The sequence below is a fragment of the Patella vulgata genome, chromosome 7 (assembly GCF_932274485.2).
Source record: "Patella vulgata chromosome 7, xgPatVulg1.2, whole genome shotgun sequence".
Classification (NCBI taxonomy): domain Eukaryota; kingdom Metazoa; phylum Mollusca; class Gastropoda; family Patellidae; genus Patella; species Patella vulgata.
Window position 1 is genome coordinate 8,989,787 of NC_065885.2, and position 21,473 is coordinate 9,011,259.

General features: G+C 37.8%; 1 protein-coding gene and 3 long non-coding RNA genes across 7 annotated transcripts in view; 1 reads left to right on the forward strand and 3 right to left on the reverse strand.

The window, feature by feature from the left end:
• Positions 1 to 4,485, forward strand: part of LOC126828855 (arf-GAP with coiled-coil, ANK repeat and PH domain-containing protein 2) — a 59,597-nt gene extending 55,112 nt beyond the window's left edge. For 3 of the 4 annotated variants that reach the window (XM_050558921.2, XM_056102116.1, XM_056102115.1), the window contains one exon: positions 530 to 4,485. In XM_050558921.2, coding sequence (XP_050414878.1) covers positions 530 to 671 — 142 coding nt within the window. In that variant the 3' untranslated portion in view covers positions 672 to 4,485. The remainder of the gene's footprint in view (positions 1 to 529) is intronic. The other variant, XR_008788686.1, reaches the window with a different exon arrangement.
• A 3,129-nt stretch (positions 4,486 to 7,614) lies between these two features.
• LOC126828899 (uncharacterized) lies at positions 7,615 to 10,713 on the reverse strand. The gene is made up of 3 exons (XR_007683280.2): positions 10,521 to 10,713; positions 9,621 to 9,705; positions 7,615 to 8,434 (listed from the first exon to the last, which is right to left on the reverse strand). It is a non-coding gene; the product is annotated as an uncharacterized LOC126828899 (long non-coding RNA).
• Positions 10,714 to 11,244: 531 nt separating this feature from the next.
• On the reverse strand, positions 11,245 to 15,072 carry LOC126828900 (uncharacterized). The gene is made up of 3 exons (XR_007683281.2): positions 15,003 to 15,072; positions 12,843 to 12,936; positions 11,245 to 12,048 (listed from the first exon to the last, which is right to left on the reverse strand). It is a non-coding gene; the product is annotated as an uncharacterized LOC126828900 (long non-coding RNA).
• Positions 15,073 to 15,651: 579 nt separating this feature from the next.
• LOC130013628 (uncharacterized) lies at positions 15,652 to 21,314 on the reverse strand. Its single transcript, XR_008788832.1, has 3 exons — positions 21,285 to 21,314; positions 17,686 to 17,779; positions 15,652 to 16,460 (listed from the first exon to the last, which is right to left on the reverse strand). It is a non-coding gene; the product is annotated as an uncharacterized LOC130013628 (long non-coding RNA).
• Between the last annotated feature and the right edge of the window lie 159 nt (positions 21,315 to 21,473).

The window sequence follows — 21,473 nt, forward strand, 5'->3', positions numbered from 1 at the left end:
TCTCTATTTATTTGGATGTGTTGGGTTCGTTCTATTAAAGATACATTATGGGAGATTAGATAAAGAGGGGGCAGTTCTCACTATAATAGTTAAAAACTAGATAATGTAAAGGGAATTTGATGAAAATTTCAGTCAAATTGATCCACTATAAACCGAGGATTAAGCGATTGAAATTTCGGCCAAGCCTCGATCATCATTACTAAAGTCTGTACGATAAAAAACATAGTCTCTATCATCCATTTCATGATTAAATTATGAATGGAAGTCAAGCAGCAAATGGCATTATTATCCAGTAAATATCGCAGGCTAGCGATGCCATCGAGAGTTGATTATGGTCTGGATAAGTTAATTAATGTTGAATTAATAATTTATATAACATTTCCGGCCTAAAGAAAGACCTGCAATAGGCAGATTTAGCTCTTGCATAATGTATTAAAATGATTGATACAGGCATTTCTGTCGTAATTATTTCATATTATTTTATGTTTATTCTCTGAATATCCATTGATTAATACAATTATCATTTTAGATTACGTCTATCAAAACTAAACGATGAGATGAAGGAAACAGAAGGATATTTTGGACAGACCAGCGATGAGACTTTTCAAGATGTGTTTAAAGATTTTTCCAATATGGCTTCCAATAATCCTGAAAAATTAAAACGGAAATAGGTAGATCCATAATGAAGAAGAAAAAAAAAAGAATTTTATTTTTGATTACAATTTGTAAAAAGACCAATAATTTTTATTTTATTTGTATAGAATAGAGTAGAAAATATGTCATGTATATTTTCAGATTCACAGAATTATGTCTCAAAACCATAGTAACCGATACATTATAGGGGAGGGAATGGGACTTGATTGATGAATGGCGCCAAAACCCTTAAATGGTGAAATACACTTTAACTATAGGGCCATTAGAAAGGTGAAATACCTGTACACTTTATCTATAGGACTATTAGAAAGGTGAAATACATGTACACTTTATCTATAGGACTATTAGAAAGGTGAAATATATGTACACTTTAACTATAGGACTATTAGAAAGTTGAAATATATGTACACTTTAACTATAGGACTATTAGAAAGGTGAAATGCATGGACACTCTATCTATAGGACCATTAGATAGGTAAATACATGGACACTCTAACTATAGGACTATTAGAAAGGTGAAATACATGTACACTTTAACTTTTGGACCATTAGAAAGGTGAAATACATGTACACTTTAACTATAGGACTATTAGAAAGGTGAAATACATGGACACCTTAACTATAGGACTATTAGAAAGGTGAAATACATGGACACTCTATCTATAGGACCATTAGAAAGGTGAAATACATGTACACTTTAACTATAGGACCATTAGAAAGGTGAAATACATGGACACTTTAACTATAGGACTATTAGAAAGGTGACTTTGTGTACAAACTTCTTCTAGTGGAGCCACTTCATTTAATTCACGTTAATTGTCCCACCTTCATGAAGTTTGATGTGCAATTTGCTAAATAAAGACCATGTATTAATGAAGTATATTTATTGTATGTTACAGCACATGTTATTTTGATTCAGTTTTCTCCTCTATTGGAGACAACAGCTATCATTGTTTTTGTTGGAAATTAAAATCCCTATAATGACCAGTGAATGATAAGTTCGTGACGGCGTAGGAAGGTCATCATACAAGTATTCTTCAAATTGTTTATTTTCTAGTCAAATTATTAGTAAGTTTTGAAATCGTAAGACAATGTAAGTAATTGATTGTGTATTATACATATATATATCTGTATTCTGTGTATCTGGTTAGAAATAATATTTTATAGATGAGAACGTGGATGTTTCATACGGCCACATTCTACATGTTCTGTGCAGGAAAATGACCATAAAAAGGTCTTAATGCTGACATTGTGGGTCCAAAAAAGGTCTTAATTCTGACATCTGGGGCAGGTATGTTTTCTTAATTGGGGGATTGGCTGGCCGAATGGTTAGTGCATGCATGCTGAATCATAAGGTCTGCCATTGAGTCAACTGATGTGGACTTGATTCCCCATTTGTACTTGACAAGGAGTAGGGTTGCCTGTCAACCTACGCAGAAGCGAATTAATGAAATAAACTAGAACCATATCTTAGTCCCGAAATGACCTAGTTTGTGTCGAGTGGACCTTGAACCCCCATCTCTCTCTCTCTCTATCTCTCTGTTTTCTTGAATCTAACATCTTAGGCCAAATAAAGGAAACATTGCAGTAGAATTAGTATTTATCCTTGGAAGATAAATTAGCCGACCCTCATCAAAAGTTGGTTCACACAGTAGAATACAAGGCCTGTAGAATGTGGCTGTATAGAAATCATTTTGATTAGAATTAACATTACAGGTTAATGTCTCTCATAATAATTTGTAAATATGATGTATTTTATATTACAAATATTCAATTACCACTAAAAAAAACTTCACTACTCGCAAATCTCTGATTCCTGTTCATAGATAAACAGGAAAATGGAGCAAAGACACAATGAGCATGAAATGAATCTTTAAGTGGCATTTAGCGATCAGAAACACATTAACAGAACACAGTTTTTATGGGATACAATCAGTGCTTGATAACGATAAGAGGATACTTGTAGAAACGTTGTGCTTTTAGAATAAAACTAGTGGTTGTATCCCATAACAACCGTGTTCTGTTAGAGCATGAAACCGCTAGAGAAATGTTTTGAATGAGATAATGAATGACCCCAATATCTCTGTGTACACAATAATTAGATAATGACCCAATATCTCTGTGTACATAATAATGTGATGGTGACCCATCATCCTGTGTACAGAATGATGAGATGGTGACCCAATATCTCTGTGTACACAATGATGAGATGGTGACCCCATATCTCTGTGTACACAATAATGAGATGATGACCCAATATCTCTGTGTACACAATAACGAGATGATGACCCAATATCTCTGTGTACATAATAATAAGATGATGACCCTGTAATTTCATATTGAGTGTTTCCCATATATTTGTCCCATTAACTGCTTAGTTAAATACCCCAGTTCATGATATATATTTAATTCTTGTTGGTTTTTTTTTTGTTGTTGATGATTTTGTTCCAGGACTCTTAATTTGTACCATTTGTTGCCAGTCTGAGTTCGTCAGAAAAAATGCAAGTAATAACTATTACTGATAAGCAGGTTTAAAAACCGAATCTGTCTTCTCTTTCTGTTAAAAGTTAAAATCATGTTTTATTTCATAAAAGCAAGACAGAAATAGATGCAGAAAAAAAACAGTCCTACCTTTACTTTAAAGTAATAATAAAATAAAACCAAGTACGAACAATCCAAATCATTAGACGGGGGCTTGGATGGCCGAATGGTTAGCACGTGCGCTCTGTATCATAAGGCCTGTCATTGAGTCAACTGGCGTGGTTTCGAATCCCCGGCTGTACGTGACAAGGATTAGCGTCCCCTGTTCAACCTCGTGGGTTTTCTCTGGGTAACAGGTGTCCGGAAGAGTAAGCTTTAAGTTATTAATTTCAAGTAAGAATATTGGGTCTGGCAATATTTGAAAGTATAAAAGTAAAGAGTTCTGGTTTTTGTTTTGTTCCAAGTAATATAACCTGATAAATAGTAGAAGATATCAATGAGTGCTCAATTATATTTACATTAATATTTATTTATTTATATTAACTCATTGCAGCCATACAGTAGAAACAGTTTGATTAAATGTGTGCTATAGGACATACAGACTGGATAACCTGATATATAGATATCTTTAGACTTGATTATCGAGGCATAATATGTTGTCTTAAATAAATAAGTCAGGTTTATTTATTGAAATTAAGACCGAACCTGATGAATTAATTTACCCCATCTTGCTTTTAGATCCCTTGCACAAATATATTTATCTGTGATCTGTTTTATGAAAAAACGTTTGCTGATTTAAAGGGATTATGTAGTATTAAGGGAGATAACCTTGTTTAAATTGAATGTGTATTGGGTATTATGAATTGTATATTTTAGCTATTAGTGTTAAATTAAACCGAGACCAGGCTGCTTAGTTATACAGTATATTTGTTGAACAAATTATGTGAGCTGATAATGTCTAAGGGAGTTAACTCTATTTTGTTGAGTATTTTAATTGTATATTTGAGCTGTTAGTGTATATAAGAACATGTTCAATAGATGTATTTTATTTGTGTATTTAGATTAGGATACAGAAGTACAGAATAATCTGCTAGCCATGAGAACTTCTCAGATAAATGAGAAGTGTTGTCAGGTGTTCTGGAAAGCATAAGAATACCTTATTTAACAACTATAGTATTTGATGTTGTTATTGTTATGCCTACTATGTTGCCTGTATAATATATATTGCTTCCTGTAAACTAGGTCTACAAAGCATGGCCCATTCATCAAAAAAAATAAATATCTTGAAATGATTTTAAAGATACATTATGTAAGATTTAGTAAGATTTAAATAAAGAGCTGACCAAAATATTGAAATTTCATTCAAATTACTTCATTCTGAGCTAAATTATCACTGTTTGTAGTTTTGACAAGGTGTGTGCATTGTGGTAACCAGGGCACTGGTATATTCGAGATTAAGCCACGTTTTCTCATTTTTAAGTTAAATTTTTAAATGGCGAACCGTTCTAATCTGGTTAAAATCTTGAGTATACGATGGCATCAAGAGTTGATTATGGTCTTGTTTTGTTAATAAATGCCTAAGAAATAATTTATATAACATTAAGGCCCAAAGAAAGACCTGCCATAGGTCTATTTAGCTCTTAGATAATGCATTTTTATTGATGGTTAATTTTAAAATATGAGTACCAACAGGAAATTGTTGCCGAGTTATATTCTAGACACCTTGCTCATCATCAGGTAAAAACATCACCAATAATATTCACTATATTGGGGAGGGTTCCGTCATTGGTATATTTGTTACTTATGTTGCCTTTGATTCATGGTATCTGAATGGCCATGGTATATTTCCATAGTGATTACAATCACCAATAACTATATTATTATGATTCAAATGTCCACACAATCTGATTAAAACACAGATCCTATTTCGTTTCGTTTTTTATAGTTAAAATTCTGTATTACTTGTTTTTACTACATTAGGATCTGAAAGATTTGTTTATATAACCGGTGTTGTGGATGATGTGAGGGATTAGCCAATTAAACGGTCTGTTTCGGCGAGTTTGTGGCATGAGGTGCACTGAACTTTGGGTAACCCACTAGAAATGTCAATGCTGATTGATTAATCAAATGTCTGATGTCATAGGGACAAAAGCCTCTCGTATGACCTCTAACGCGACTTTGCACTACTACAAGTCAGATCTGTAGGCCATTGAAAGTATAAAAAACTGAAACGAAATATAGATCTGTATTTTAATCAGAATGAAGTCGACATGAGAGAAGTGTTTATTGAGGACACAGGAAACAGAATTGCATTGACAAAACAGTTTGATTTTTAATTCCTTGGGATTTAGATGAATAAGTCGGCGTAGAAAACTAATTCAAACTTTAAAATATGGAGTGCAGAGGTTTTCAGAATTGTTATCTGAGCTGCCACTAAGAGCTTGACTGCATCTGATAGGTCTGGGCGTTCTAGATGTGAACTGAACGTTCTAGGTCTGGACATTCCAGATCTGTCCCAAGATTGAAATTGATAGAAAGACAAAAGCAGGTCTCAAAATAATGTTATAAATAAGTCCAGGGCCCTGTTTCTCGAAATCTTAACTAAGGTAAAATCCAAATTTTAGTAGATACTTCAATTTTGATTGGCTAAGTACTAAAATCAATCTAATATTATCCAATCAAATTACTAAAATTTTAATTTTATCTTAGTTAAAATTTTGTGAAAAGGCCCCAGATCAGTGTTTTAAAGGATGCCTGGTTAACAATTTGATTTCTTCCTTTATAGCCTGTTACAGCAGTTATACTCACTTTTCCTATCTTTTATATTAATACTCAAAACAAATTTTCTAATTATTATTTTTTTCCTGCTTGTTTTATTATTTTTCCATTTGTTGTGAAAACTTTATTTACTGATAATTGACTGAAATAAGTTGTAAAATAAAATCTCCCTTTTTTATCTCATTAAACATATTCATTGACCAAAACCTTGTGTTTATTTTTCTTATGGGAGGTTGGATGGCGGAATGGTTAGCATGTCATAAGGTCTGTCATTGATAATGATAATGCATGCAAGTAACCATTCGTTTAGATACGAGGTGGGGGTTGGATGGCCCAATGGTTAGCATGTGCGCGCTGTATCATATGGTCTGTCATTGAGTCAACTGACCTGTTTTCGATTCCCGGGTTGTACGTGACAAGGAGTGGGGTTGTCTGTCCAACCTCGTGAGTTTTCTCCATGTCCTCCGGTTTCCTCCCACTGCTAAAGACCCCTACGCACAAGCGAATTATTGAAATAAAATTGAACCGTATGTTAGTCCCGAAATGATCTATTTTTTATCGAGTGGACGTTAAACTCTCTCTCTCTCTCTCTCTCTCTCTCCAGGCGGACAGCAGTGTCTCCGCCTATTTTTCTTTTTAATTTCAACTACTAAACGTATAAAAGGGTGGACCTTTTTTTCCAAACTTTCACAACGTAGACATACTTTGCTTGTCAGCTCTTTGTGTGCTACGTAGATGTAAGAGCGGATGTGTCGGACATGGAGCATCCTCAAGGAATGTGTCATTAGTCGACAAGCGAATTATTGAAATAAAATTGAACCATATGTTAGTCCCGAAATGACCTAGTTTGTGTCCAGTGGAGGTTAAACCCCATCTCTCTCTCTCTCTCTCTCTCCCAGTTACTATGCATATAATAGATAGTGCTCTGCTTCTGGGTTACAAGAATCTAAGAAATGATTGCCCATATATCCATCACATTCACACGGTGTGTCTAGGCTATGTTGTTATGAATATACTTTTCCAGTTCAGCATCACAAGCAACCACCATCGACTGCATTTTCATGGTAAAGGTTTTTAGAGAAATGAAATGAAATGGTGTTTAACGTCCTACTGTTCTGCTCCAAAACTGGGCTAATGAAGACGGGCATACACCATACAGTGTGCTATGAGGGAAATTTTACCCGGGCTGTGGCACTACGACCTACTCTTATATTGAATTCCAACTACCAAGGGATCTTTTACGTGCAAGCCACCGTGTACATGGGACCTCGGTTTTTCTTCCCATCCGAACGACTAGACATCTCTCCTTGCCAGGCCCTCCGTCCTGCATCACTGACAAGGGGAAACCACGCCGGAAAATCTGGATGAACTTTCTCGGCCAATGCAGGGATCGAACACGTGACCTCCAGGCTAGCGAGCCAGCGTCTTAACCACTTAGCCCCCCCCCCACACACACACTAAGAGGAAATTGCCATTTCTGAATCTAATTATAAGATACTAGAAGAATGTCCGGCTTCGCTCGGGGGTCATAACCCCGAAACCGAAAGTGGTAGACTAACGCCACCTATACCCCAATACCCCTATACCCCAAATTTCAGACTCAGACTCGGGGCAGACCTAGTGTAGCCGCCAACCCCGAACAGACAGACAGACAGACAGACAAACGACAGTCACAAATATTAGTATAATAGATATGATATATTGTCTTGTGGGAAATCATTTTATTTCACAGATAAAACCATTCAATTTCACCCTGCAACTGGTGGTTGGTCTCCTGTTGATAAAATAAATTCTTTAAAATATGTATAGCAGTTGTCAGTCGCCGCCCATTCGGGAGTATTTCCACCAAAGAAGGTGGAGAAGAAGACGCTGCTGATTTTGACGTCATCTCGAACTCTCCATCTGATATTATGACCCGAGTAAACCAACTTGTCATCAATCCAAAGCTTGGCAATTCCGTTATCTTTACCCACGTCATTCAGTGTCACGTGTTCGCTCACTTTCATCCATACACCCGTTCTCCACCGGAAATCGCTGCGTCCCAAAGATGTTCCTTTGATGGTCGGAGAACAGATGGCATCGGGTCGCTCACAGAAATCGTCGACTTGTTCAGGTAAGTAGGCGTAGATTTCCCCATCTCCTTCTCTGCGCCACATCAATCTGGCAGAGAAGCAAGTTTCCGAGTGTCGTCCACCTGAACACGTCGCTTCTTCGCCTCCTGCTAGACCCGGGAGTTTACCACCTCGAACAAAATCAAATCCAGGACTGAAATAGAGTTGGTAGGAGAAGGTCAAGGACGTTTGCTCTGATATTGGTCTGCTATAAAACTGGGCCCCATAATAACCCTGTATAGAAGAATAGGTTCCTTTCTGATAAAACACCCTTATTACATCTCTGTGAGGGTCTTCTGGATCAGCAAAAGTCGACAAAGATCCCTTGTTGTAGAATCCATCATCGTGTGGTTTGAAATATTTCAAAGGATCAGAATTAGGGAAATTGTCAAGTTGCCATAATATTTTACCTGAAATAAAACTAAAATGCATAAACATGGCCCAAAGTGAAGGAAAGGTAAGGGAGATAATTATACAATCTGATTAAAACACAGATCTTATTTCGTTTCGTTTGTTTTTTATAGTTCAAAATTTCGTTTTACTTTTGTTTATTACATTAGGAAGAGTTGTTATATAATCCGCGTTCTGGTTAATGTGATGGATTAGCCAATGCGATGCACGGAACTGGGGGCATCCTACTAGAAACATCAACCCTGATTGGTTAATCAAATGCATGACGTCATAGGTCCAAAACCCGCTCGTATGACCCCAGACGCGCGCCCCACTACAACCGGTCAGATTTTCATGTAGTAGATGCCATCGAAAGTATAAAAAACGAAACGAAATATAGATCTGCTTTAATTAGATTGGGATAATTATCGACCAGGAAGCCCCCTGATTTTCTCTCTTATTTTCCATGTTATTTCCCCCCCCCCCTCTCCTATCCCATTAACATTCGAACAGTGGACTACTGGCTTACTTTACAACTGGGTTTGGTTGTGCTCATTAAAATATATGCGTATATTTGTGTCATAAAGCGAGTATCTATTAGCAATTATGAATAATATTAAAACTGAAAGTTGAAAGCAGTTATCCCCTCGTACTCGAAACCTTTTTTTCCAAATTTAATTGGAGACGACCAATACAGTGTTTCGGGTGACAAAGCTATCTAGTGGGTATAGTCAATTATTAACCTCGTTTGGTAGTTTTTGTTATTCAAATTGGTGACGACCCATAAACTCTTAGTGGGCTGATTAAAATGCAGATATATATTTCGTTTCGTTTTTTTATACTTTCGATGGCCTCTACTGCATGAAGATCCGACCAGTTGTAGTGAGAGGTCGCGTCAGGGGTCATAAAGCGGCTTTTGACCTATGACGTCAGACATTTGATTAACCAATCAACGTTGATGTTTCTAGTGGGATACCCACAGTTCTGTGCATCGCACGCCAAGAACTCGCCGTAACAGACTGTTTCATTAGGTAATCCCTCACATTAGCCAGAATGTGGGTAATATAACAACTCTTCCAGATAGTAGTGTAGTAAAGACAAGTAAAACGAAATTTTAAACTATAAAAAAAAAAAGAAACGAAATAGGATCTGTGTTTTAATCTGATGTTTCCTGGTAACCTATATTTATTTACATGAGATACTTACTTGCACGCTTGTTGACGGTTGTCCTATTTACCGAGCTAGCCAGGTTAGATCCAACCAAGCTCAACACAATTAACACATGTCTCACCTGTAATAAAAATTAGGGAATGGGGAAATGAAATGGTTTCCGTCCAACTTTTCTGCACCTACCGGACTAACGGGCATACGGGGGGGGGGGGGGGGCAATTGAATTACAACCATCAAGGATTCTTTTACGCGCTTATCTAGTCGTTCGGGTCGGATAAATAAACCCGGTCCCGTATCACATTTCCGTGCACGTAAATGAAACCTTGACAGTTGGCAATGGGGAGTACTCGGATATAAACTAACAAATACATTGCTAAGGACAATCAGGCCCGTAACTAAAGGGGGCGCAGGGGGGGGGGGGGGGTCACAGGCCCTGTGAAAAAATTGTCGACCATAAAAAAAACTAGATATACAGTGTCCGTCAATTTTACAGCATCCCTGAGAACACTTCCCGCCCCCTCGCCGGCAAATGTGAACACAACGCGAGAAAATGCCCCACAAAATTACAAACTTGAAAAAAAGCCGCGTTCACACATCATTCAGCGCAGATCGCAGAGCCTTGGCGTTTGTTTTGAACATGCTCAAAACAAACGCCGTGTCTCGGCTATCATTTGCGACCGTGGAGATAACAGCGCGAAATCTGGCGTTTCCATGCTTTTACCACGATTATGACGATCTTGACGCGCCCTAGGGCCATTTTCCGCCGCCGTAGCAGCGCAGTAAATACGCCACCCGGTCTGACAGGGGCACAAATGGAGATGTGTGGGTTCTCAAAGAATTTGTTTTTTCAAGGTGAACGCGAGTAGACGAAGATTTGGAATTACTGATCTAGATTGATGAAGTATAAGAAACAAAATGAAATAAATGAATACTTACTTCCACAGCCATATTCAGATCCCCCTATCAACATACAAATATACCGTCCTATCAACAACAAAATACAAAGATGCCGTCTTATCCACCTGAATACCTGGGGTGATTTTTTAAAATATATTTTATTCTGCTGTAGATAAGATAAGAATGTAACATGTGTTACTAGTAATGGAGTACCATATACTTTTAATTTACGGATTATCTCAAACTAAACTAAAATAAAATATACTGGACCTTTAAGATATAAATAAGAATGTAGCATGTGTTACGGAGTACAGCCTACTTGTACTTTACGGACTATCTCAGGCTTAACTAAAAAAAAATATACTGGACCTTTAAGATAGAAACATATGCTGTAACATATGTTGATTCTAATCATAGATTTGGGCCAAATTCGGCAATGACGTGGTTATTCGTGTAGTCACGGATTAAACAGGTTGAGCTCATCCTGTAAACATGTTTTGCTACAGAATGATATTGAAAATGTATATACATTTCAATCCCTTTTAAGTCGGTTCTGTTATCATCTAAGTCAGTGTTGTTTTCCCACAAGCCAGTGCTGTGGTATGTCGCCCGCAACCAAAGAACCCATACGCGTAAGCGAATTATTGGAATAAAATAGTGTATAGCAATTGATAGCAAACATCTACGAACAGAAATCTTGATGTTTTGCTTGAAAATCTAAAAAACAAAACAAACAAAAAAAACCCAAAAAAACAAACAACAATTTGTATGGGATTATTTTATTTCAGAAATATTTAACCCACGACTGGGGAATCAGAACCGGTGGATAAAACAAAATTTCTGAAATAAGTGTAGGTATCCTCAGTAGCCGCATAATCAGACGAAGCTCCACCGAAGAACGTCGAGAAGAAGATGCTACTGATTTTAACTTCATCTTTAGTTCTCCACGTGATGTCATGCCCCGTGTAAACCAGGTTATCATCCAACCAGATCTGCAGGAAACCATTATCTTTACCAACATCATTTAACCCAACATATTGACTTATCTTCATCCATTTTCCACTTTTAAATCTGAAACTCCCACGACCCAGGGAAACAGCCTGGTGGCTAGAGGAGCAGATGACATCGTTGCGAGCACAGAAATGGCTCGATTCCTGCGGTATGTACGCATATACTTCACCGTCACCATGTTCCCGCCACATGAATCTCGACGAGAAGCAGGTGTCGGAATGACGTCCACCGGAGCAATGAGCGAGCTCCCCTCCAGCCAGTCCAGGGAGCATACCACCCTTGACAAAATCAAACCCATCGTTGAAGTAAATCTCATAGGAGAATTTCATAGACGTCTGTGGAGAAGTAGGGGTGCTGTAAAACTGGGCTCCTCGGTATCCCTTTGTCTGGGAATAAGATCCCTTCATGTAGAAGATTCTGATAACCCTCCTGTCGTCGTCGGTGGGATCCGACATGCTTGAAAGGGACCCATGGTTATAATATCCCACCTCTAGAGGTTTAAAATGGTATAACGTATCAAAGTTATTATATTTATCTAACTGCCATAAAACTTTGTCTGAAATATAAAACCATATGGTACGGTTTTAACCTTTCGTTAAACTTCGGTCATGTGACAATTTTCATTTCTGTTTTTACGTGTTTTATAATCCCGGACAGCAGTGTCTCCGCCTATTTTTTTGTTTTGTTTTTGTTTTAATTTCAACCACTAAACGTATAACCAGTTCTTTGTGTGCTACGCAGATGTAAGAGCGGATGTGTCAGACACGGAGCACCCTCAAAGAATATGTCATTAGTCGACAACACAAGAAACTATTTCCAGATTACTAAATTGTGTGCGGTTGATGTGCGTTCGTAGTCCGTATAGCAATAGAAATGAAGACAACCCCCAACGAAATAATAAGTCGGGGTTTGAATTGGGCTGAAAGCAAATGAAAATGAAATGAAATTGCTTTTAACGTCCTACTTTTCTGCTCCTACTGGGATTATGAAGACGGGCATACGGCACTATGGCCTACTATTATATCGAATTCCAACTACCAAGGGACCTTTTACGTGCACGCCAATGTATACAGGGCTCCTCGGTTTTTCGTACTATTCGAACGACTAGACAGCCGCCCTTGTCAGGCCCTCCATCCTGCATCACTGATAAGGGTGAACCACGCCGGAAAATCTGGATGAGCTTTCTCGGCCAATGCAGAGATCGAACACCCGACCTCCAGACTAGCGAGCCAGCGTCTTAGCCACTTAGCCACCGTGACCCCCCTATCCCATAAAAACTGTGTTCTGTTAACCAAATAATAAATCGGGGTTTGAATTGAGCTGAAAGCAAAATTTGAATTAAGACCTCACCTTCTCGTTTAGTGACGCTTCTACTATTGTCAAGGTTTACCAAATTTATCCCAACAACAAACAACAACCACCAGCAATTCGTCATCTTCTTCATCTACAAGAAATGATCGAAGCTTGTATTGTCACTTGACCCGATATGACCCAAGTTTGTATTCTTCTTGAACAAGATAAGATCCAAGCTAGTATACAGCAATGACTAGTGTTTGGCAAGTTAATATATTATTATGTTCATACTCTGTGGGTCGACCCCAGTTTAGCCCAATTAACCAGGTGTGTACCGCAATAGTTAATACGGTCACTGGACCTGAACCTGGATGAACACGGCCCGTCGATATGTCTAAATACACCAGCAAACCCGGGGAGGTCGGGGTCAACCTAGATGAAAAATGTACCAATTTTCTCCTATATGGTGTCAAGGCATGCACATCTAGCATCACCAGAATGTAGGTCTGCCGGGTATCTGGTGGTGGGTGTGGTATTCCACGTCCAAAATGACATGCCCCCCCCCCCCCCAACTAGGCTAGATTAACTCAAAAGTGTACCACATGAAAATACCTTCAGGTATTACAAAAACACTCCGACAGACATTTCTAGTGGTGGGGTTCCCCTGACACAGCTATGTAATTGCCAGACATCTGTAGTGGCGGAGTTTTCCAGACAAGAGTTAGTTATCCAATTTCCAGATCACAGCTAGGCTCGAATAGCTGAAATCTGTACCACCTAAAACAACTTTGGAGTTGTCCAGTACCACCACAGGAATGATGAATGGCCACTGCCAGACAGTTTGTGCGTGGGTTAGGTGAAAAGGATAAATGTGGGTTTGTGAAACTGAAATAGGCTTCACCGAAGGTTATATTGGAGAAGGTCAAACCCGGGGTTATGCTCAAAAGGGTCAAACCCGGGGTTATGCTGAAAAACAACCAAAGCCGAGATTTACGGCGATATATTAAATTCAAAATTCTAATCGTCTAATTTTTAACTTCTTTTCATGTAATTTCTAAATTAAAACAATGCATAATCCAATTTCTGTTTTTCTTCAACGTAAATTTTAAATCTATTTCATCTTATTTCTATCATCAATGGATCAATGTCTACTTCATTGACGCTTTACACGTTTAGCATCGTACAAATGTAGACTTTTTACACTTCTGCCTAGCAACCATCATTATGGAGTCGTCGATGTCGCCACTGCGTGCTCCATTTGGTGATGGTTGCTAGACGGAAGTGTCAAAATTTTAAATTTGTTCGACGTTCATGCTAAAAATGTAAAGCGTCAAAGAAGTATTTTTGGTCTTAATAATAAAATAGATTTAAAATTTACGCTGAACAAATAAAGGAATTGGATTATACATTGTTTTAATTTAGAAATTACATGAATAGAAGTTTGAATTTAGACAAGAGCACGTTAGAATTTTGAATCTAATATACCGCCGTGAACCTGGATGTGATTGGCAACGACTTGGGAAGTGTGGTAGGCGTCGAGGCTTCTAGGCGCCTGATTCCTCTGAGTTGTCGTGGCATGATGCTAACGTTGTAGTGTGAATGATTCAACCAGGTTTGGGGGTGCATTTTATAGGGCTGGTCCCGGTGCAGCACGAGTTACATGAAAATCATGGAGAACACATTACCATCTCAAAAGTCAGGTTGCGTTTTTGAGAACATTTCCTGGGATCAATTCTGGCTATGGGAAGGAGCCTTATTGCTCAGGTAAAGTTGGAGATGTGGTCACAAATATACAATAAAAACATTTGGCAAGTTTTTTGCAATGCGTCTAGAATAACATACCAACCTGACGGTTTTTTTTGCTGCTTAGTATTATGTGCATTGTGGTAACCAGGGCACTGGTATATTCGAGACTTAGCCTCACTTTTCCATTTTTAAATTAAATTTTTAAATAGCGAACCGTACTAATCTAGTTAAAATCTCGAGCATCCGATGCCAGCGAGAGTTCATTATGGTCTTGTTTTGTTAATAAATGTGTAATTAATAATTTATATAACATTTCAGGCCTAAAGAAAGACTTGCAACAGGCAGATTTAGCTCTTGCATAATGTATGTTTAACGTTAATGCTTTGAAAATAATTATAGCGTGGACGGCAAATTATGAAGAATAAATCCGTTTCGGGCTGCAGAGTTTTAAGTTAAGAAGAAAAGACTTACTTGTTATAGTTGACAAACTGTAGTTGAAATATAGGCTATGTATTTTATCTTACCGGTAAACTTAAAAAATATTTAATTCCTACATAATTGATAAGATAATTTCTATCACGAGCGTGATATAATAACCCATCCTTATATAAATACCAGGGCCGCTGTAATCGTAATGGAAAGTAAATGTCCCAAGGCCAGGCTTGGTTCTCAGGTAGGCCGGGTGGATGGCCGAATGGTTACCGAGTGCGTGCTGCATCATAAGGTCTGTCATTGAGTCAACTGGCGTGATTTCGATTCCCCGGTTGTACGTGACAAGCAGTAGGGTCGCCTGTCCAACCTCGTGGGTTTTCTCCGGGTCCTCCGATTTTTTCCCACTGCATTTCGTGAATTGAAACCGAGGGTATTATCCTGCGACTTTGACCAAACCAGCGCGTCTGATTATTTGATCACATGACCATACGTCTTTCCACGGTTTTGTTATGATTTTGTAGCCAAGGAGGGTTAATTTGAGTTGAACGGAGGAAAGCTACTAGGATTAGGGTTTGGATTATATAATCGAATACCCATATATAGCAACAGAAATCTTGATGTTTTGCTTGAAAATCTAAAAAACCAAAAAAAAACAAAAAAAAACAAAAAAAAAAACCAACAAACAAACAACAATTTGTATGGGATTATTTTATTTCAGAAATATTTAACCCACGACTGGGGAATCAGAACCGGTGGATAAAACAAAATTTCTGAAATAAGTGTAGCTATCCTCAGTAGCCGCATAATCAGACGAAGCTCCACCGAAGAACGTCGAGAAGAAGATGCTACTGATTTTAACTTCATCTTTAGTTCTCCACGTGATGTCATGCCCCGTGTAAACCAGGTTATCATCCAACCAGATCTGCAGGAAGCCATTATCTTTACCAACATCATTTAACCCAACATATTGACTTATCTTCATCCATTTTCCACTTTTAAATCTGAAACTCCCACGACCCAGAGAAACAGACTGGTGGCTAGAGGAGCAGATGACATCTTTGCGAGCACAGACATGGCTGGATTGCTGCGGTATGTGCGCATATACTTCACCGTCACCATGTTCCCGCCACGTGAATCTCGACGAGAAGCAGGTGTCGGAATGACTTCCACCGGAGCAATGAGCGAGCTCCCCTCCAGCTAGTCCAGGGAGCATACCACCCTTGACAAAATCAAACCCATCGTTGAAGTAAATCTCATAGGAGAATTTCATAGACGTCTGTGGAGAAGTAGGGGTGCTGTAAAACTGGGCTCCTCGGTATCCCTTTGTCTGGGAATAAGATCCCTTCATATAAAAGACTCTGATAACCCTCCTGTCGCTGTCGGTAGGGTCCGTTTGACTTGAAAGGGAGCCATGGTTATAATATCCCACCTCTAGAGGTTTAAAATGATATAACGTATCAAAGTTATTATATTTATCTAACTGCCATAAAACTTTGTCTGAAATATAAAACCATATGGTACGGTTTTAACCTTTCGTTAAAACAATACTTCGGTCATGTGACAATTTTCATTTCTGTTCTTACGTATGTAATCATCCCACACAGCGGGGGTTGGAAGGTCGAATGATTAGCGCGTCTGCGCAGTATCATAAGGTCTGTCATTGAGTCAACTGGTGTGGTTTCGATTCCCCGGTTGTACGTGACAAGGAGTAGAGTCGCCTGTCCAAATTCGTGGGTTTTCGTGGATGGCCAAATGGTTAGCAGTGCGCGCTTTACTGGCGTGGTTTCGAATCCCTGGTTGTACGTGACAAGTAGTAGGGTCGCCTGTTCAAACTCTTGGGTTTTCTCCAGGTCCTCCGGTTTCCTCCCACTGCTCAAGACCCCTACGCACAAGCGAATTATTGAAATAAAATTGAACCGTATGTTAGTCCCGAAATGATCTATTTTTTATCGAGTGGACGTTAAACTCTCTCTCTCTCTCTCCAGGCGGACAGCAGTGTCTCCGCCTATTTTTCTTTTTAATTTCAACTACTAAACGTATAAAAGGGTGGACCTTTTTTTCCAAACTTTCACAACGTAGACATACTTTGCTTGTCAGCTCTTTGTGTGCTACGCAGATGTAAGAGCGGATGTGTCGGACACGGAGCATCCTCAAGGAATGTGTCATTAGTCGACAACACAAGAAAATATTGTTGTGTGCGGTTGATGTGCGTTCGTAGTCCGTATAGCAATAGAAATGAAGACAACCCCCAACCAAATAATATGTCGGGGTTTGAATTGGGCTGAAAGCAAATGAAAATGAAATGAAATTAGCTCCTATTGGGCTAATGAAGACGGGCATACGCCATACAGTGTGCTATGAGGGAACTTTAGCCCGGGCATCGGCACTACGGCCTACTTTTATATCGAATTCCAACTGTCAAGGGATCTTTTACGTGCACGCCAATGTGTACATGGGACCTCGTTTATTTGTCCCATCCGAACGACTAGACAGCTGTCCTTGTCAGACCCCCCGCCCTGCATCACTGATAATGGGGAAACACGCCGGAAAATCTGGATGAACTTTCTCGGCCAATGCAGAGATCGAACACCTGACCTCCAGACTAGCGAGCCAGCGTCTTAGCCACGTGACCCCCCTATCCCATAAAAACTGTGTTCTGTTAACCAAATTATAAATCGGGGTTTGAATTGAGCTGAAAGCAAAATTTGAATTAAGACCTCACCTTCTCGTTTAGTGACGCTTCTACTATTGTCAAGGTTTACCAAATTTATCCCAACAACAAACAACAACCACCAGCAATTCGTCATCTTCTTCATCTACAAGAAATGATCGAAGCTTGTATTGTCACTTGACCCGAATTTGTTTTCTTATCAAACAAGATAAGATCCAAGCTAGTATACAGCAATGACTAGTGTTTGGCAAGTTAATATATTATTATGTTCATACTCTGTGGGTCGACCCCAGTTTAGCCCAATTAACCAGGTGTGTACCAGAATAGTTAATACGGTCACTGGACCTGAACCTGGATGAACACGGCCCATCGATTTAAAATTTACGCTGAACAAATAAAGGAATTGGATTATACATTGTTTTAATTTAGAAATTACATGAATAGAAGTTAGAATTTAGACAAGAGCACGTTAGAAATTAAAATTCTATACAGAAATTACAAAGACTTTGATGATTGTAATTTTATTAATGATCTTGCTAAAATTCCATTTGAACTAGTCGAGTCAATTGATGATCCAAATTCTGCCCTTGATACTTGGTATAACCTTTTTATAGGTGTTTTAGACTGCCATGCTCCGCAAAAGCGAAAAAGAGTAAAAATATATTATCAACCGAAGTGGTTTAATGAGGAAATAAATAAAGCCCGAAAGTTCAGGGACTTCTTTAAAGCCTCCGAGAGGTGTGACGACAACAGAATATGGAGAAATAAGACCAAAAATCTCATTAATAAAGCCAAAAGAAACTTTATCAAGGACTCTATCGAAAATGAAGAGCAATCTAAAAACATATGGAGATATTTTAGTGACATACAGAATAAACCCAATAATTGCCCTTATCCCAACAGTATTAAATATGGAAAAACAACAGTTAATGATCTTAATGCTATTGCTAATGTAATGAATGATTACTTCACTAATTTAACTGATGACATTAAGCCCCCCTATACAACACTTTCTCAAGAGTGCAAACGAAATATATCAGATTACGTAAATGATAAGATTCCCCCAAATAACAACTTTTCTATTAATTGTATTACTACCACAGAGGTATTAAAACATTTATTGAGTTTAAATAGTAACAAAGCCATTGAGTGTGATGGTATTGGACCCACAATTTTAAAATTGTCTGCGTATACAATTTGTAGCAGTTTGGCATATATCATTAATCTTTGTATTAAAATTATTCATATACATAAGAAGGGAGCTAAAGATGATCCGAACAATTATAGGCCAATCTCAATTCTCCCCACAATTTCAAAAATATTCGAAAGGCACTTGAGCACTCAAATTCAAACTTATTTGGAAACCTTCAATGTTCTTTATGCTTACCAATCTGGATTTAGATCAAATCATTCATGTGCTACTGCACTGATCCGAATGACAGATAATTGGCTGATGCTATTGATAATGGTGCGATGAGTGGTATAGTGTATCTTGATTTTAGCAAAGGATTTGATCTCATTGGTCACAAGCTTATTATTGAAAAACTACATCTTTATCGATTTGATAATAATTCACAAATTTTGATTGAATCACATCTTGATTCACGGAAGCAAAAAGTATGTTTAGGATCAATTACCTCCTCAATTACTACAGTCAAATGCGGGGTTCCACAAGGTTCGATCCTGGGTCCTCTCCTATTCCTTATTTTTATAAATGATCTCCCACTCAATATTGAATCAAGTCAGATAGATTTGTTTGCTGATGACAGTCTGCATTGTCCACACAAAGATATTTTATCCATCGCCAATAATCTCCAAAATGATCTCTATTTGGTTGCTAAATGGTGTGAAAACAATGAGATGGTAATCAATCCTTCGAAAACAAAATCAATGCTGATTTCATCAAAACACAAAAGAAATCAGAAAAACCTAACTTTATCACTCTATGGTGAGAAAATTGAGACGGTTACTACCGCAAAATTACTTGGAATTCAAATTGACCAAGACCTTAATTGGGAAGCACAGATATCAGATATGTCTAAAAAACTTGCATCAAAAATATTTCTCCTAAATAAGATAAAAGATCATTTATCTTACGAGACAAGAATTTTGTTTTATAACAGTTACATACTACCAATATTTGATAATTGCTCTATTATTTGGGAAAATGCTACCAAAAGTAGATTAGACATTCTTTTAAAATTACAAAAGACGGCAGCAAGAACTATTCTTGATGCACCGATTGAAACTCCGTCCACCTCTTTATTTACTAAACTCGGTTGGCTTACCCTTACACAGAGATTTTTTTACAATAAAATTGTCTTATCATTCCATATTATTACATTTAATACTCCACTTTATCTAAATTCCTATTTTATTGAAAAATCTCTTGTTTCCAAAACGGATATCTTGCTCCGTTCACAGACCAGTAAATCTCTTTTTCTTCAAAAATGCAAAACGGAATCCATGAAACGTACTTTTCATTATTCTGCATGTCTTTTATGGAACAATCTGCCTTTTGATATAAAGATGTGTAAAAATGTTGAAAATTTTAAGATTAAACTGAAAACTCATTTATTTTGCACATTGAAGGAACCATAATATTTAACTGATGACATACTTATTATTTTTAACTTGCAACTGCATTCTATTTTATTTTGTGTGTAATTATAGTGTTCTTGTATAATGTATATGTTTTGTAGTTTGGGAGTTTGGGAGTGACTTATCCAACTTCCCACTTTAAAATGCTATTGCATTTCTAATGATTTTAAATTTATCCTGATATTACATGTATATATGTCTTTGTAGCTTAGGAGGGACCTATGGAAGATTAGTTTTTTTGTTGTTTTTCAAACTAAATACGTTGCCTCATTAAATAAAGTTATTATTATTATTATTATTATTAATCTAATATACCGCCGTAAACCGGGAAGTGATTGGCAACGGCTTGTGCAGTGTGGTCAGCGTCGAGTCTTCCAAACGCCTGGTTTCTCTGAGCTGTCGTGAGTCGTGGCATGCTGCTGACGTTGTAGTGTGAATGATTCAACCAGGTATGGGGGTGCATTTTTTTAATAGGGCTCGTCCCGGTGAACAGCACGTGCAGCACGAGTTACACGAAAATCATGGAGAACACATTACCATCTCAGAAGTCAGGTTGTGTTTTTGAGAACATTTCCTGGGTTCAATTCTGTGTATGGGAAGGAGCCTTATTGCTCAGGTAAAGTTGGAGATGTGGTCACAAATATACAATAAAACATTTGGCAAGTTATTTGCATACCAACCTGAAGTTTCTTTTGCTGCTTAGTATTATGTGCATTGTGGTAACTAGGGCACTGGTATATTCGAGACTTTGCCTCACTTTCCCATTTTTAAATTAAATTTTTAAATGGCGAACCGTTCTAATCTAGTTAAAATCTCGGGCATCCGATGCCATCGAGAGTTCATTATGGTCTTGTTTTGTTAATAAATATGTAATTAATAATTTATATCACATTTCAGGCCTAAAAAAAGATATGCAACATGCAGATTTAGCTCTTGCATAATGTATGTTTAACGTTAATGCTTTGAAAATAATATAGCGTGGAAGGCAAATTATGAAGAATAAATCCGTTTCGGGCTGCAGACTTTTAAGTTAAGAAGAAAAGACTTACTTGTTATAGTTGACAAACTGTAGTTGAAATAGAGGCTATGTATTTTATCTTACCGGTAAACTTAAAACATATTTAATTCCTACATAATTGATAAGATAATTTCTATCTCCGGGTCCTCCGATTTCTTCCCACTGCTAGTGACCCCTACGCGCAAGCGAAAAGCGAATTATTGAAATAAATTTGAACCAT